The sequence below is a fragment of the Balaenoptera borealis genome (assembly GCF_965194805.1).
Source record: "Balaenoptera borealis genome assembly, chromosome: 16".
NCBI lineage: Eukaryota > Metazoa > Chordata > Mammalia > Artiodactyla > Balaenopteridae > Balaenoptera > Balaenoptera borealis.
In genome coordinates, this window is record NC_138872.1 from 19,022,020 (window position 1) to 19,039,244 (window position 17,225).

At 58.1% G+C, this 17,225-nt stretch overlaps 1 protein-coding gene across 8 annotated transcripts; it reads right to left on the reverse strand.

Moving 5' to 3' along the window:
* Nucleotides 1-23: 23 nt before the first annotated feature.
* LPIN3 (lipin 3) lies at nt 24-16,939 on the reverse strand. Of its 8 annotated transcripts, XM_082359475.1 has the most exons (21): nt 16,791-16,928; nt 13,095-13,235; nt 12,806-13,004; nt 11,622-11,717; nt 10,406-10,671; nt 10,117-10,200; nt 9,471-9,591; nt 8,961-9,303; nt 7,915-8,014; nt 7,614-7,774; nt 7,121-7,214; nt 6,981-7,050; nt 5,271-5,363; nt 5,148-5,194; nt 4,313-4,424; nt 3,188-3,336; nt 2,905-2,991; nt 2,300-2,452; nt 1,970-2,084; nt 1,778-1,881; nt 24-1,585 (listed from the first exon to the last, which is right to left on the reverse strand). In XM_082359475.1, the coding sequence occupies exons 3-21, from the start codon at nt 12,995-12,997 to the stop codon at nt 1,441-1,443; spliced, it is 2,532 nt and encodes an 843-aa protein (XP_082215601.1). In that variant the 5' UTR covers nt 12,998-13,004; nt 13,095-13,235; nt 16,791-16,928; the 3' UTR covers nt 24-1,440. The 8 variants fall into 8 exon arrangements, with proteins under 8 accessions (XP_082215601.1, XP_082215602.1, XP_082215605.1 ...); XM_082359476.1 differs by lacking the exon at nt 13,095-13,235 and having other exon boundaries at nt 16,839-16,939; XM_082359479.1 differs by lacking the exon at nt 13,095-13,235 and having other exon boundaries at nt 10,117-10,197; nt 16,791-16,929.
* Nucleotides 16,940-17,225: the final 286 nt, after the last annotated feature.

A 17,225-nucleotide genomic window follows, 5' to 3' on the forward strand; every position in this document is an offset into this window, starting at 1 on the left:
GGACAGAATGGAAACACAAGGACTCAGTGGAGAGTTCTCTTTATTCCTTTTGATTCCCTCCCAAGGTGAGGGCTTAGGCAGCCGTGGATTCCCGGAGGAAAGGATGGGGTCCAAGTGATCTGTTTGGACATGCCTCCCACTGTAATTTATCCTTTTCCTTCCCCTCCCCAAAGATGTTTTTGGGGTACTCTGGTCCCCACATGATCCTCTCCTTTCCACTTGGGGGAGAATCTCCCCCCACCCCACGTTAGGGCCTCTCTCCAAAGGGCGGCCCTCATGTACATCATGGCCTGAATGAGGCCAGACCCTGGGCAGGAGGCCACAGCTGGAGGGAAAGGGCTCCAGGCCTAGTTTCCAACATCCTTGGAAAACCCCAGCCCTGCCCGGATGTTCACAAAGTGGTGAGAAATTCAGGTATGAAAACATGAGGACACAAGCGTTCGTCTGGCCTGTGTACGCCCCAGAGGCCCATCCCTGCTGAGGCTCCCAGCCTCAGTTTCCCCACGGCAGCTCGGGCCCTTCCGTGCTGTTTTGCAGGTCCCTGCAGCCCCACCTTCTGGGTTCCTGACATTTGGTGTTCTGCCCTCCACTTTGGTGCTGTTGGGGGAGGGCAGGCCTGGATTAAAGCTTTTAGCCTGTCTAAAGGAACTTTCTTCCCCAAAGGCAGTAGGCGGGAAGGCTGTAGTGGGGTGTCAGCCCTGCTTCCCACAGCTCCTCGGGCAGGAGCTTACTCAGCAGCTGTGTGGGCAGTGGAATGACTGGCAAAGGCTGGGGGAGGCCAGGCACCTGTCCTGGCAGGGTTTGGGGCTGTGTCCTCAGTGGAGGTATGGGGAGGGGCAGGGATGGCAGCTGGGTGTGTACGAAGCCAAATGGGAGCCACACCCCCTCAGCCCTGGCACTGCCCTGGGATCCCTGCTTCCCAGATGTTGGAGGGGCCCTAGAGTATCTGGGGTTGGGATGTGCTGAGATATCAGGGCACCAGCGTGGGAGAGCAGTGATGTCTGGCTCCAGAGCTATGGGAAGGGGCCAGGGCTATGTAGGGTCTAGCTTCAGAGGGTACGGTCCAGGCTCCCCGAAGTGGGCCGGGGGAAAATTTCTTCCCTGATTGTTGGCTGCCACCAACCCTTTCCTGGGCTCACAGGTCTCAAGCCTCATAGGGGCTTCCCTCTTGTCTCTATCAGGAGTTGAGGCAGGGTCCCAGGGTGACCGGGACAGATATCAAGGGTATGGAGAACCCTGCAAGGACCCAGTCACTTAATGGCTACAGGGCAGGGCCACGCTGAGGCCTGTAGCACGGCTCAGCTGGTAAAGGCAGGGGACAGGAGAGGCCACAACTAGCCCGCAGCCCCCTCCTCCCCTTCAGTGGGTTGGCCCTGCAGCATCCAACTTCCAACCCCCATGCCCTGGGACACACAGTTCTGGGGAGCAGCCAGGGCTCGTTCAGGCCAAGGCGTCGAGGTCCACAGGGGCCAGTGGCTCCCGCCAGTAGCAGAAGTTGCTGTATTCAGGGTTGGCCAAGTCTGTGCTGGGGCCACGGGCCACAGGTGGGAAGAGGAGTTCAACCACCTCGCCGAGCCGTTCGTACCTACGGGCAGGAGGTGCTGGAGTGAGCCTCAGCTCCTGCTGGGCTTCGGCCCCATCACAGCAGGTGGAGACCTTGCATCCTGCCTGGGAGCCCTGGACCGGGGAGGGGGTCCCTGGCAGGGGTGGGGTGGGGTGGCACTGGGTCCCAGGGAGAGGCTGGGGTGTGTAGGCACGTGGCAGGGTTTGGCCTCACGTGGACTTGTGATTCCTCATGAGCTCCTGGCTGAGCTCTCCCCGGGGGTTGACTGTGAAGATGCGGGATGTAGGCAGGCCGACCTGCTGGTAGGCAGTGACATCCTACAGGAGACAAGGAGGGGTCGGTGGGCTGGGAGGTGTGGAGAAGGTGGCTCAGGCTCCTCACCCCCGCCATGGAGGGGACACTCACATTGGGCCTGTTCCCAAAGGCGGCATAGAAGGGCTGTTCCTGGGGCAGAAAGAGCTGCTGGATGTCACTCAGGCAGGCAATCTTGAACACCTCCGGCTTCTTCTCAATCACCTCCCTGCGGCAGTCGGGGCCATGGGCAGGGAAGGGGTTAGCGACCAGAGGGCGGCAGGGTGAGGTGACAGTGCTACAGGGTCTGACCCAGTGGACACCTGAGCGAGGCCTGATGCTGGCCCAGCCTGGGCTGGGCTGGGCTGGCAGTGGGCCTGTGCAACCCCCCGCTGGGCTGTGGGCTCACATTCCGTGGGGAGGTTACCTATGCGGGGTGGTTACCTGTGCAGGGCGGAGAAGAGGCTGCTGGGAGACAGCAGGATGGGGCCCTTGGGGAGGCCACAGCCCCGCTCGTTCACCCACTGCAGGTACCCCTTGGTGAGGTCAGCCATGCCGATGGCCCGTGCCGAGCAGTACAGGAACTTGTACCCATTTCTGGGGGGCGGGACAAAGGGGTAGCACAGAGCCGTCAGAGACCAGCCATCCCCATCTCGCCTTCTGGGCTTCGGCCAGCTCAGCCCAACCCTGGCGCCTCTGCAAGGAGGGGACTTAGGAGAAGAGCTGAGCCAGGCCTGAGAGGTAGAAGAAGCGTGCACAGAGTCTTGAGGCCCAGGTGGACCAGGATAGGTGAGGACTCGGGCAAGTCTGTAGGCTTTGCCTACAGCAGGAAGGCCAGCAGCTAGACTCAGAGCCCGACCACAGCCCCAAGAGACAAGTCTTTCACAGGAGAACTGAGGACCAGTAGGTCTCAGCATGCCAGGGACCTGCCCTGGTCTCCTTCCCTGTGGGTCCCCAAGCCTGGCTTCCTGGGGCTGAGGCCAGGCCATTCTAAGACATCTTGTCACTCCCTCCCTGGGGTCCCACCCCAGCCCAGTGCAGGCACTCACAGGTGGATTTTGTGGTAGAGCCTAGTGATGCCCTGATGTGTCCAGTCTTTCCCCAGCTGGGGCAGAATGTGGCCCAAGGCATCCGACCTAGACCCACAGAGTAACAGTCACGCCAAGGCAGCCCCACATGGCCCTCCTGCTCTGTGGGTGTGGCCCCGCCCCCGTCCCAGGATGGCCCATTGGGAGGGGAGGGCCTCTCTCCCTGTCCCCCCCACCCCCCAGCACAGAGGGAGGCAAGTCCCCAGGCCCTCCCTCTCCCCCTCCACGGCCGACCGGGTCTCACTTGGTGATGGTGCCATCAATGTCTGAGATGATCACCCTGTCATCCCATTTCCACAGGTAGATGGTGGCCCTACAGCGGCAGGTGCCCTGGTACTGGGTGGTCACGCTGAAGACCACATTGTTGGCACCTTCTTGCAGGTTCAGGCGCCGCTGAGACCAGGCAAGGGGGGAACTGTGAGCTGCCTCAGCTGGACGCTGTCCGCCCACCGCCGCCCCCCCCAGAACTGTGGCCTTCCATCTCCACGGGCCTCTCTTTCTCCTGTTCCTCCCAACTCAAGAACCTTCCTGAGTTCATCAGAGACAGCCATGTGGGCAGAAGGTGGCTGCAAGGAGGAAGTGAGGGGTGCTGGTGGGGCCTGCAAAGCTCCAGGCATAGGAGCTTTGAGATGGGGCTCACGGACCAAGCCTGGCCCATGACCCTGTCCAGGTTTCTCAGGTCAGCCTTGGGGCCAGCACTGCTCTGGGCAGAGGGACACCCCACTCCACAGAGGGGGCCCTGTGGGGATCTCCACAGGCAGCCTCCTGCCTGGGGCTAGGGTACCTGGGACATCCCCCCCAAAGAGAGACCTAGCCCTGTCCTTGGTCCAAAGATAAGGATCAGGGCAGCTCTTAGCCACAGCCTGTGACCTGGCTGACCCCGAGTTGGGTGTGAGCCCCAGGGAACCACACAGAGGGCAGCCACTCTGTATCAGGTGTGCCAGACTCTCCTGGGCACCTCTCTGACCACAGAGTTCCACTCAGGAAGAAAACATTACAGGAGCCACAGTTACTCAAAGGTGTGACTTGGTGGCCTGGGGTTGCCAGAATCTGAGAGGCTGTCATCAGCTGTTTGGTTCCTGTAGCTCCCAAAGGCAGACCAGAGCCAGCCAACCCACCGCAGGTAGGCATTTTAAGATGACATGAGAGGGGGCTTTTCTAGCGAGAACATCCAACAGAGAATGGGCTGGCACGTGAAGAAGCGGCACAGAAAGCTGTCCCCGGATGACGCAAGCAGAGGCTGGCAGGGGGCTGCCACAGAGATGGATTCTGGGCTTTGCTGAACACAAGCCGTTCCTCAGCCGGGCCCTGAGGGCCTCGGGAACACAATCATCTCAGGCCCGCCACTCCCACACCTGCACACACTTACAATCTGATTGGAGGAGAGGCGGAGGGACTTCTTGTAGGCAGGAGTGTGGGCCGGAGGCGAGAGGGGCAGGGAGGGGGCATCGTCCTCACTGCTCGGGGCTTCGGTCTTCTCCCTGTGGGCAGCCCGGCTCTTGAGCCACTTCCCCCAGCCAAGGCCTTCACTCCTTGGTAGATGCCCACCCCTCACCCAGGCCTCAAGGAGTCTGCTGCTCGTCCCTGCCCCTCTAAGGACCCCTCCCTCTAGATGCCACCCATTTTGGGGGTGGCAGCAGACATCAGGATATAGGCCAGTAGTCTACACCCAGAACGGTGACTGCAGAGCTGGAGCAGAGACCCGGGGCGCCCAGCCCCCAGACTGCTCTCCATAGCCAGGATGCTGGAACCTGCTTTGGGGATGTGTACCAGAAAAATCTAGAATTGCATCATAGCCAATCCCACCTACTGTGGGAGGCAGTCAGTCCGTGCTTGATCACCCCCCACCCAGCCTTGGACATTCTGGGTCACTTCAGACGTGAAAAAAGGAAGCAAGGTCAGCTGGCCCCTGGTGGAAAGAGGAAGCCCTACTCCACCTTCGTATGGTAGCCCTTTGTCTGGGCCGGGAGTCTGGGTACCCATTCCAGCCCTGCCACTTCCCGGCTGTGAGAACTTCGGTGTATCTAGGTTTTCCCATCTGTGACATGGGGACATGTCCCAGGAGAAAGAAGAGGTGTAGAAGTGATTGCAGAGTGACAAAGACCCATGGCAGGGGAGGGGTTCTGGCTCCACCCCCGCTCCCACAGTGATCTTTCCCAGGCTGAGCTCCAGCTGCAGAGCCCCAGGCAGGAGATCCAGCTCACCCCAGCTGCTGCTGCCGCGCTGTGGTTTTCTCCCTCTGGTCACTGCACTGTGGGGAGAATATCCATCTAGTGAACCCCGCCTCCTGCCTGTGTCGGCCCCGCCCTGTGGACATGACCACCCACCTTCTTGGCCGGAAAGTCCCTGCAGCGCCAGGAAAACCACCACCGCCCTCCCTTCCGGGGCATCTTTTCCTTCTCCAGCTTGTCCACGGTGCTCTGCGGGCAGATGAAGGCCATGGCATTTTTTCCTGTACCACACAAACCCACCTTACATTGCCCTTGGGGCCCCCATGGGCCCAGAGTCTGGGGCTGACCCTACAGCAAGGTGCTATCAACGTCTGGAGGCTAAAGAAGCATACTCACCCCCATCTTGGGATTCTGAGCACTGATTCAAGGAGATAAGCATGGGAGAACAAGGGCCACTTCTGCCTGCCTCCACTCCACCCCAGCCCTGACCCCTCCAGCTCTAGCCCAGCCTTGGCCTGGCCTCCAGATCTTGTGGATCAGTCTCCCTACTCCAGTAGCTAAAGGCAGCGCTTTGGGAGTTTCTCAAGATCTGGGTCTCCCTGCATGATGCCACCAACTGGTGGCAGGGACAGTCTCTAGTCAGTACCACCCTCAACCTCCAAGACCAACATGGGCAATTCCTAAGGTCAGTGATCTAGCCCGTGAACAGCCTCCCTCTCTGCTTGTTACCGTCATTGTCTGGTGGGGACAACATGACCCTGTGAAAAATTCTGATTAGATTTGTGCTAGATAAACCCAGGGAGGGCCCAGGCCCACCTAGGAGACATATCAGCTTCCTGCAAACACAGAATGGAGAACACGTCAGGAGGAAAACAGCCAGGGTGTCCACTGGCGCTGGGAACAGGCTGGGGGAGTTTCCCCTAGGTGGTGGGTCTGTCTGGGTAAGGTGAGGAAAGGCAAGCATGGGGGGACCCTCTCTCTTCCCACAAGCTCTGGGTCCTTGCTCAAACCCAGAGCCAGCCAGAGGACAGAGCTGGGCATCACCAAAGGGAGGCACCAGCTGTCAACATCAGGTGAGTAATGTTCTTTGGGCAAGCCAAGCCAATAATGATGGGCCAGACCAGGGTGGGGCACTGAATGGCTCCCAGAGGGGCAGAAGGGGCAGGTGCAGGCCAGCCCTGCACAGGATAGAGGTTCTGGGAGGGACTATAGAGGCTGCTCCTTCCCACCTCTGAGCATCTGCACATGCTGTTCCCCACCCCTTGCCTACTCATCCTTCAGACCTCTACCCGGTGGGCACTTGCTCAGCAAACCCCCTGTTGGAGGTTCTCAAAGCACCCCAGACCTCTCCTTCCCAGTACTCACAGTTGAATTTTATATTCATTTGGCTGAGTCTTTCATTAACTGTCTTCCTATGAGGGCATGACTGTCCCCAGTCTGGGCCTGGCACACAGTAGGTACTCAATAACTGTGTGCTGATAAAGCAAGCCCCTGCAGCCCAGCCTGGAGAGGGTCTCAGAAGAAAGTGAGGGGTAGGACCTCCATGTCCCAAGACTGTCTCGCAGGTCCAAAAACCTCCTGTTGAAGGCATGTCCCTGTTGCCTCTGGTTTGTCCTGAATTCCTTTGAAGTAAAGTCTAAATCCAATCCAAATGGATTCAGCCATGCCAGGAAACAAGGGAAGCAGGGGGGTGCTTCGTCCACACAGCCTGGGGCAAGGCTTCAGAGGACCTGTGTCTCTTCTCTCAGAGTGGGTCCTGCAGCCCCAGGCCCATCTCTGCCCACCCTCCAGTTCCTTGCCAAGGGCCCCCGACCCCAAGGCTATGGCCACGTCCCCCAGGAGGCCCAGGGGTGCTATAACCATTACCTTGGGCAAGTTTCTCTGGAAGGCTTGCAGGGAGAGGATCATGGAGGCGGCTACAGCCCAGTTATAATGCCTAGAGAGACAGAAAGGGTGTTAGGGCCATGGAGGGCGGGGCGATCCAGCCGCCCAGCCCTGGTACCCACTTCTCATTGATCTTCACCACCAGGTTCGGGTCGTCCAGGAGGCCGGGGTTTTGGGCGAGGTCCTGGTAGGAGACGATGTGCTGGTTGAACTTCTCTGGGCACAGAGGCAGAGAGCGAGGGGTGAGGCCAGCACATCCCACGTGACCCGTTGCCCCCGCCCCTCCCAGCTGCCCCACCTCTGCTGCTCAGGCCTCCTGCAACTTGGGTCTTCGACTTAGCAGGGCTCCTTGCTACCTGGGGTTTTGGCACCTGATGGTCCCACCCCAGGCACTAGCCATCCTGGATTCACAGGATAAGTCACAGCTTAGCATGACTCAGCATTTGCTTCATGGGGTCTTGGAGATGCCCAGCGCTTGCTGGCCGAGGGTGGGCTCCACAAACCCCAGACTCATGCACACCTCTGCTACCCCCACCCCCGCCCCGGGGTCTTCCCTCTCTTCTCCCGTCCCCTGGGCTCAGTCCTTGGAGGGGTGGGGGCCACAGTTGAGCATACCCACAGAGATGTCTCCGCTGTCAGCCAGGCCCCCAGAGAGGGACAGCACTACTGTGTCCGCTGTGTCCGGAGCGGGCTCTGGCTCCCGCTCAGGGTTGCAGCCTCCCAGAGACTTTTGGCTTCCGGTTTCACTCCACTTCCTGGCCCCCCGCCCACAGTCGCTGGGGACAAAGGGGCCAATAGCGACATGAATACAACGAGGCTGGGAGGAGGGGCTGGAGCCCTCCCAGGCCCCTGATAGCCGATTCCTAGCCCCACAGGCCCCAATTCCAGGACACCCTGGTGTCCAGAACCCAGGTACCTCTGGGGGAAGTAAAGGGCTGCATTCTCAGAATCCAGGGAGGGCAAGTCATCCAGGTAGATTTCACTGGGGCCCAGGTGCTGGCTTCTCTTCAGGGAGCCTGAGAGCAGAGGAGGGGACATCTGTAGACCTAACCCGTGAGGACTACTGTTGTGATCAGTGTGCGTCCCCCTGCCTTTGAACGCCTTAAGGTGGCACCGTCCAGTAGAACTTCCTGCAGTGCTAGAAAAGTCCTATGTCTGCACTGTCCAGTAGAACTTCCTGCAGTGCTAGAAAAGTCCTATGTCTGCACTGTCCAGTAGGGTAGCTGCTGGCCACACAAGGCTATTGGGCATACTTAAAATGTGGTGTGATGGAAAAATAGAATTTTAAGTGTTACTTAATTCTTCTTTTTCTTTTCGCCACGCCGTGTGGCATATGGGATCTTAGTTCCCCAGCAAGGGATCGCACCCGCACCCCTTGCAGTGGAGGTACGGAGTCTTAACCACTGGACCGCCAGGGAAGTCCTCCAAGTGTTATTTAATTTTAATTCATTTAAATATAATTTTAAATAGCCACATATAGCCAGTAACTACCCATCTGGATAGCACAGGTGCCAGCTTCCCCTCCCAACCCTCTCCCTGGCCTCGCTCAAGACACACCACCTGCCTCAGTTCCTAGACATGAAACCTCTCTCCCTCCTCATGGCCTTGCTGTTCCCTCTGCCTAGAATTCTCTTCCCCTGGTCCTCACTTGGCTGGATCTTTATGGCCCACGTCTCAGCTCAGGCATCACCTGCGCAGAGAGGCCATCCCTGGCCACATGATTTAAATAGCCCCCGTCCCAACCAATGATTCTGTCCTGCGTCCCACCCCCCCAACATCATGCTCTTCCTGTTATGTGTCTGTCATCTGTCTGCCCCTCTGGACTGTGAGTCCCATGAGGGCCGGAGCCAGAAACAGTGCTCGGAACACAGTAGGTGCTCAAACATGCTTGAAATTCCAGAGTCCACCCAGGGGATAACATGAGGCCAGGGAAGCAGTGGGAGGGGTCCAGCCATCACTCACCTTTCCTCCTGGAGATCCCCTCTGGCTGCCCTGTGCAAGCAGGGGCCTCCAAAGCAGCCCAGCTCCACGACTCAGAGGGAGGAGGGAGGCCCACATCCCCGGAACTCTGAGTCTTGGTTTCCTCTCTCTCAGGGGGTTGGAGAGGGGGACCCACCAGAGCAGGCACCTCCGTGTCAGGGTGAAGAAGGTCGGTGCCAGGCCCTGTTTGCAGGATTGGAATTCCCGAAGGGTCCACGCCAACCAGAGAGGCAGAGGGGGTGCTGGGCGCCCCCTGAGGTGGAGAGGCTGTCTTGGAGCTGCCATCAGGGACCACTGAGGACTCGGGCCACTCAGCTTTGCCCACCTTCAATCAAACAAACGGGGGAAGACAGGGGCGGTGCAGGGCCTGCCCCCCACACCCCACAAGGCCTCAGGGAGGTGGCCCAAGTCTCAAGTCACTCCAGTCCTGACCCGCAGGGGCCACGGAGCCCCTGAAAGGTAAGGATGGAGGGTTGACACAGGGGAACTCACCTTAGGCAGCCTCCCCCAGGCCCACTGCATGTGGGACTCAGCTCTCAAGGGGATGGGTTCGGGGGTCCGCAGCTCCAGCTCCGAGTCACTCTTGGGGGATGTTAGCCCACCCGTTGAGAGGCTGCAGGAAGCAAGAACTCAGAGGCCCCCAAGCCAGCCTGCCACCCCCTGCCACCCTCCTTGGCCTGGGAAAATTTTTTCTGCAACACGTATTTATGCCAGTGTTGGATCCAGAATGCATAAGGAACTCCTATAAATCAACAAGAAGGCAATCCAGTAGAAAAAACAAAACAAAACGAAACAATGGGCAAGGTTGTGACTTCTTAATGGGTGTAGGGTTTCCACTAAGGGTGATGAAAAAGTTGTGGAATTGGATAAGGGGTGATGGTCGTACAACATTGTGAATATACTAAATGCCACTGAATTGTGCCCTTTCAAATGGTAAATTTTATGTTATGTGTATTCTACCACAATAAAAAAAAATGGGCAAAAGACTTGAATGTCAACACTTTACTGAAAAGACATACAAATGGCTGGTAAACACAATAAATATGTTCTATGTCATTATTCATCAGAAAAATGTAAATGGAGGCCCCTCTGAGACCTTGGCTTTGAGTCTCTGCCTGTAGCCCACCTGGACTCTCACCTGGCCTGGGGGGGCCACTCTCCATCGGAGTAGGGGTAGGTGTCTTTCGGCTGCGGTGAGGACTCTCCTTCCGGCTGGACACTGCTGCGGGACCACAGGGAAATAAATGGTCACTGATAGGACAGGCAACCTGGGCAGGGCATGGAAGCCTGGACATCAGGGGCTTGATGAAGCAAAGCAACTAAAGGCCAGAGAGGTCAAGGACCTTGCCCAGGGTCACACAGCATCAGCAGAGGACACTGTGCTTGAACCCCAAGTGGCATTCCTACACCCTCAACCCCCTACATACCCTGGGGGCTCCGGCCTCGGCTCTTCCAGCAGGGATAGCTCACTCCCAGTGCCTGCCTCCAGCTCCTCCGAACTAGAATCGGCTGCCACCGTGTCCTCCTTCCGCCTGGGTTTCCTCCTGCGACGCTTCTTCTTCCACCCCGTGGAGGCTGTGCCCACGATGCTGGCCTCAGGCTCGCTGGCTGTGCCCAGCTGGGAGTCCGAAGGGAACCCAGACAGGCCCCCCCAAGGGATGGGTGATGTGCACAGGTGGGGAGGCATGTCTTCCTGTGGAGCAGACCAGGGGCAGGGCTGAGGGGTCTGCAGCTTGGGGACAGGCGGCAGGAAAACAGGCCTGGAGGCTGGACAGAGCCAGCGGTAGCATGGCCTTGTAACTGTTGCTGGCCTCAAAATTCCCTAACAGAGATAAAGCGGCCCCAATCCCAGGGGTGCCTGCACCTCTGGCAGCCCACGGCAACCACACAGTCCAGACAGAAACCTGGGCATCAGCCTCTCATCTCCCCTGCCCACATCTACCACAGCAGACACCTACTTCCCCTTTTAAGACTCAGCCAGGTGTCACCTCCTCCAGGAAGCTTGCCCTGACTTTTTTCAGCCTCAGTTCCAACCCCCTTCGCTGCAATAACCAAATAGTTCTTTCATCTGTTGTTTACATGTCTGTCTCCCAGGCTAGTCTGGGAACCTTCTTTTTTGGCAGGGGTCACCCCTCATCCAGGTCTACTGCGGTGTCTGGCATACAGTACAGTAGGGGCTCAATTAAAGTTTGTCAAAACTTTAAACACCCCTACTGGCTTCTGCTGGGCCCTGCCTCCCTTCTGCAAACACCCCTCTGCTCCTTCCCTGCTCCCACACGTCCGTGTTCCAGCCGCCCCGAGCCGGCACCAGATCCACAACAAGCCATCTTACGCTTTCCAGTCCCGGCCATTGCTCGGCACCCTCCTCCTCTCCAAGTTGCCCAGGGAGGGCCTCCTTTTCCCCCTTCAGGGGCCCAGCTCAAGTGTCCTCTTCTGAGAAAACTTCCCCAAAAGAAGTGCCAGCCCTTCCTGCCCCCATCGCCCCCATCCCTCCCCAGGGTCCACCAGCACATCCTGATGCCCCTGCCTCAGACCCTCGCCTATGGGGTCCTCCCCACGGTGGGGACAGTGACAAATCCCCAGGCCCCGCCTGGAGGGAGCACTAGTGAAGAGACAGGGCCAGGCAGGCCCAGAGGCACTTACCACATCGCTCTCCAGCTCCTGGATGAAGAAGGCCTCCCCGCTGTCCCCTAGCTTCATGTGCAAGTCCACTGGCTCCCCATTGATCTCGATGTCTACCTGTAATGGGGCGTGGTGGGATGGGGGTCCCCACCGTCGGATCTTACTCCCATGCTTCAGTCCACTGGACTCCCAGCTGGTCCTGGAGACACAGGCTCCCTGCTGCCCCAGCACTGCACTTTCTGGAACTCTCTCCCCCCAGACCTCGGGGAGACTCTGAGGGTCTCTGCTCACCATCTCAGTATTCTTGTTTATGCTTGGTTTCTGTGTTCCTCTCTCTCCCACAGCCCATAAGAACAAGAACACGATCCAGTCTTGTCACTGTGTGTCCCCAACCCGCAGGAGAGTGCCCGAACATTTGTGGGTAACATGAACAACAGTAAGAATGACCCTTTCCTGGGCACTTTGTCCAGTGTGTTACATAGACCATCTTCACAGCAACCCCTGGCAGTACCTCCCATCATTATCCCCACTTTATAGATGAGGAAACTGAGGCTCAGAGGGGTTAAGTAATTCTCTGGGAATTACTATGAACCCAGAAGGTCTGAATCCACAACGCAAGCTCTTAACCACTTAGCTATACTGTCTCCCGCAAGGTTACACTCTCCCATTAGGATTCTGGAAGATTCACAGTCACCCCAGTGTGAAGGGGGTTTGGGCCCACCAAACCTCTATTCACACACCAGAACTCAGTGCTAACAAAAATCTGTCACGTTCACCTGAGCCCCATGAAGACAGTGCCGGTTTCCTAAGAGTGAGGAGGTAATTTTTGAGTATCACCCCCATGCCTCGCCCTGGGACAGTGTTATCTCTTATTTAATCACCAGGTAATGAGAGTGTATCAATTTGTTCAAGTGAAGTGACTTACCAGGAACACACAGGTAAGGTCTCAGGAAGCTGGAGCCAGGTCTGATGGCCCCAGTACAGAAGGCTGCCCCGCTGTGCTGCTTCCAGGGGAAAATAGGGGCCCTCCTGGACCAAAACCCCCAAACCAACCCAAAACCTTCCAAGAAAATACAAAGGAAGGGAAGCCTGTCCAGAGGACACATCCCTGCCCCAGGGAGGTCTGGTTCGTGTCCTGGGACTGCAGTGACTACCCCGGCTTCCTGAGTGCGCCCTGCAGAGGTCCCTCTACCGCCATCACTCACCACCTTCTCCCGTGAGCGCAGGACGCCCAGCTTGCCGAAGCGCACGTGGAAGGGCGAGCACCGGAAGGAGCCGTCCGCCTGCCTCACCACCAGCACATCGATGCCCCCGGTCAGCGTGGCCGGGTTCAGGCCCTGGTACAGCCCCTTCACCGTCCCAAACACAGTCTCCGCCAGCTGCCCCACGTAGTTCATGGCTGTGCTGGTAAAGGGAGGCGGCGCTGGGACCAAGGCCTGGCCACCGCCCTCCGTACGGGGCTCTGCAGCCTGACCCCTGGGACCCCAGGCTTACAGCGTGTGGTCCTCGGGGCGCCTCTGCAGAGGGGCAGCAGTGATGGGGTGGGAGGTGCGCCTGAAGACGTGGGCTCTAATCCCCACCGGCCGTGGGGCTCTTGGACGGCTGCCTCCCTTCTCCAAGGGCTGCTGCCCACATCTGTCAAATCAGGGCACCGGGTAAGGCCATGGGGCGCTGTGAGCCTCTAAATGCCATGAGTAATGATAATGACCGCGGCTCATTTCATCTTTACAACAACCTGCCAGGCTGGCCGAGCATGTTTCATTATCCCTGTTTACAGACAAGCCAGAGGTGGAGTGACTTGCCCACGGCCTCACCACTAGCCAAGAGAGGAGCCAGGGTTCGCATACAGGCCTGTGTGATTGCAGAGCCCTCGGTGTGAACCACTGGGATGGCCCAACTGTGGGGACAGGCACCCCTCCCTGGGGTGCAGTGAGGGGCAGCCTCATGATAGATCAGGCCCAGGGCCCTTCTGGGTAACAGGTGACAGTCCTGATGGCTGATGTCTTTCCAGAAGTGGGGAGGAGGGAGCCTCAGTTTTTCCATCTGAGAAATGGGTTCAGCTGTCTTGCTGCCTCCTGGTCCTAGGAGTTGGAAGGGACCTTGCTGGGCTATTGTGGCTAATTTGTGGGGGACCAGGGGTGGGGGTACCCCAGGTACCTAAGGCTCTGCCCCGCTCTCAGATGCTTGCAGTAGGGCACCCCCTATAGCTGGGCCCAAACTACAAAATTTAAGGCCCAAACTCCAAAATTCTTCCCAGTCTCCCTGGGACATGTGGGAAGCCTGTCCATGGCTACAACCTGACCCCAGTGTCTCTAGGACATAGTTCTCAGCCCCCGACCCCTACTCCTCAGACCCACATTCAGGCCTTGGGCTGGCCCCTGGCCCATCAAAGCTGTTCCTTCTTCCCCCAGCCAGACTGGTCCCTCCAGCTCTCCCACACCAGGCAGAGCTGGGTGAGCCAGAGGCAGGAGCTGTAGCAGCCACAGAGAAGAGCCAGGGCCATAATGAGAGCCACCTCTACCCTGGCATGGTGCCCGCCCCGCCAGCTTCAGCTCGTCGCCCCTTCCCTGCTGGCCTCGCCAGTGGCCTATGCCCTTCTGGCTGCCAGGACCCAAAACCATCCCAGCTCCACAGGGCACTTCCCTCTGACCTTGCATCAGAACCCCTGGAGGTCTGCCTGCCACGCAAGATCACCCTTCAAAAAAGTCAAGTGACTTATCCAAACCTTATGAAGCTAACAGGCCATAGATGGGGGTAGGGAGTGATGACTCATATCCTGGTTTCCTGATTCCATACCATGGCTCCTTCCCCTCCATGGTCCCCAAACCACACCACCGTTGTTGGCAGAGAGGGCCGCCCAGCCCCCAGCCCACCTCTGCACAGCCCTGTAATGCCTCGACACTCAGAATGTGGTCCAGGGCCCAGCATCACCTGGGAGCTGGTTAGAAACGGAGAGCTTCACAAACATAAGGTCCTGTGAGATTTGCTAAAGTGAAAATTTGGGATAAAAAATGAAACTCTTTGGACCCCGAAAATGTCACTCAAATTGAATACATCTTTTATCTGCAAGGCACCTGCTATGTGATAGGTGAAAACTCCCACTTTGGTTTCTCTGTCCCTAACACCAAAGTCTGAATATGGGTCTGGGGAGACAGACCGACTGACAAGGAGAGACATGTGGTAGGCAGGGCTCTAGACCACTGTGCCCAGGAAAAGCAGAGAAGACTCCAGAAGCTTCCAGGAAGATAAAGAAGCATGCATGGGAGGGGCACACCGGGAGTGGGGGCAAAGTTCTGCCCAGCTGGCAGCCCAAGTCTGAGCTATCTGCTCTGCTGAGAGCTAAAGTGCAGGTGGTGGGTGGGTGGATGGGGAGGGGGCAGAGGAGACAGGCTCAGATCCATCTACTACTGAGCTTCTCAGCTTCGCCACCCCTGCTGCTTGGGGCTGGATAATTCTTTGTTGCAGGGTTGGCGGGAGTGTTGTAAGACATTTAGCAGCATTCCTAGTCTACCCACTAGATGCCAGGTAGCACCCTACCTCCAGCTGTGACAACCAAATTGTCTCTAAACTTTGTCAAATGTCCCCTGCTGGACAAAATTGCCCCCAGTTGAGAGCCACTGAAATAGCAGAAAGAGCTGAATGGCAAAGGGAGTAACTGGGGGCACCTGGGTCCTACTCTGATCCACCCATGGAGTACTCTCGGGCAAGTAACTTGCTGACCTCAGTTTCCCCTTCTATGAAACGAGGCCTGGATTTCTTAGACCTGCTCAGCTCTAATGTCATGGGAGCCTAGAATTCATTCCTCTCCTTGCTCCTCCCGCCCCACGAGTGGATGCCCCCATCTCTGCCTGCTTAGCATTGTGGAGAGGGAGGGGGACTCCTGTGAGCCAAGCCCTGGGCTCCTCTCCGCTACCTGCACCCATCCCTGAAGGCATCTCCTGCCCCCAGGACCAGCTCTGCCACCTTGGTCTGCTCCAGATGGAGGAGAGCTCCTCTTGGCTCCCCTATACCACCCTTCACCCCCAAACTAACATGTCTAAAATCAAACACTTCATCTTCCCCTGGGGAACCTGGTCAGCTGAATTCCTCTCAGGACTCATGGGTACCCCTCCCTCCCAAGCCCTCTGAGTCCTATTCCCCAATTTCCTGCTCATCCGGCCCCTCCTTTCTCCTCCAGGTGCCTAGGTCAAGGCTTTATGACCAATGCCCAGATCCTGGGTGACAGCAGGCACTGTGGTTAAGGCACGAGACTGTCTGGATTCTAATCCCCTCCCTGACACTTACTAGTTGTGACCCTGTGCAAGTCACTTCACCTCTCTGAGCCTCATTTTCGGCCTCTGGAATGGAGATAACATAAGGGATGCATGAGGAATTCATGACATAATTCATGTAAAGCAGTAGCATGCAGTAAATGCCCACCCACGCCACCTAGCAGCAGCAGCATAGTTTTTGGAACCGTGACAGCCCCACTCATCCGGGCTGGTCCTGAGGGCACGACAGGTCAGACTTCAATGCACTGCCCCTGCCCTGAGTTGAGAGTTTAGACTTCTTAACTTGGCATTCAAGGTCCTGCATGATGGTGGCCCTGCTGTTTGCTCCAGGAGGGCCTCAAGAGGTGCCCAGGCCTCAGAGCCTACTCTGGGAACATCCACATGCCTCCCAGGCCTGCACACAATCCCACCACAGGAAAGCCAGAACAAGCTGCCCTGGTTGTCAGCCCCCAGCCTTTCTGGGCTCCCAGATTCGGGGAGGGGTGGGGATGTGGCTCTCCGTGTAGGACCACAGGGAAGGGAGACAGCTCCACCCAGGATCCCCAGTAGCCTTCACGGCTACTTCATCTGACCTGCCCAGTCTTAGGGCAGGTGGGCAAGGGTCAGACCCTGTTTTGCAACTGAGGACACTCAGTACCAGAGAGGGTGGGTGTCTTCCCCAAGGTGACTCAGTTAGTCTGGAGGGAAGTTGGGGTGAAACTTTTCCCCTGAGAGGTTTTTACATCTTATTCTCTCCCGATCCCACATTCTGGATGTCCGGGGGGCCCCCGCAGCCCCTGGATCGGGGAGAGGGATGAAGTGAAGCCGGCCCCTCAGGCCCGGGAACGGGAAGGAATGAGGGTCAGATGGCAGGACAGATGGGCGGGGCAGGGTGGGGCGGGGGAGGGGTACCTCATCTCTGGCTCTAGTTGGACCCTACCTGAGGAGCTGCCCACCGGACTCCGGGCCCCGGAGCTGCCGCTTCTACCTGAGTGCACAGGATCAGCAGGTGTTTTCGGCCCCGCACTCACTAGGCACTTCCGGCTCCTCTAGGACTGGGTGAGATCCCGGTTCCGCCCCTTCCACGAGCCAAGGGCGGCCTCTGCAAGTCCCAATCCGTCTAGACTCCACCCCCCAAAGAGACCCCGCCCCCGCCCAGTCCCCACGCCCAAGGGCGTCCTTTCACCTTATAGAGTGCGGGGCGAGGCCAGGCTCCAGGCTCCGCCCACTCCGGCTCCAGCCCGTCCTGCCCCGCGCCCTAGCGTTCCTCGAAGGAACGTCCCAGTGGCCCGCCACCAGCCCTACCTCCAGGAGCGGCGGAAAAGCAGAGACTTTCCAATCGAGCCGACCTAAACCTTCCTGGCTTTGCTCCTAG

Bases quoted from the DNA above. Each gene is read 5' to 3' on its own strand.
- LPIN3 (XM_082359476.1), bottom strand. From the start codon at position 12,997: ATGAACTACGTGGGGCAGCTGGCGGAGACTGTGTTTGGGACGGTGAAG. The intron at 9,592-10,116 runs GTGAGAGTCCAG...TGCTTCCTGCAG, and splicing joins GAGTGGCCCCCCCAGGCCAG to CCTCTCAACGGGTGGGCTAA. The intron at 7,215-7,613 runs GTATGCTCAACT...CTCTGTGCCCAG, and splicing joins CAGCGGAGACATCTCTGTGG to AGAAGTTCAACCAGCACATC.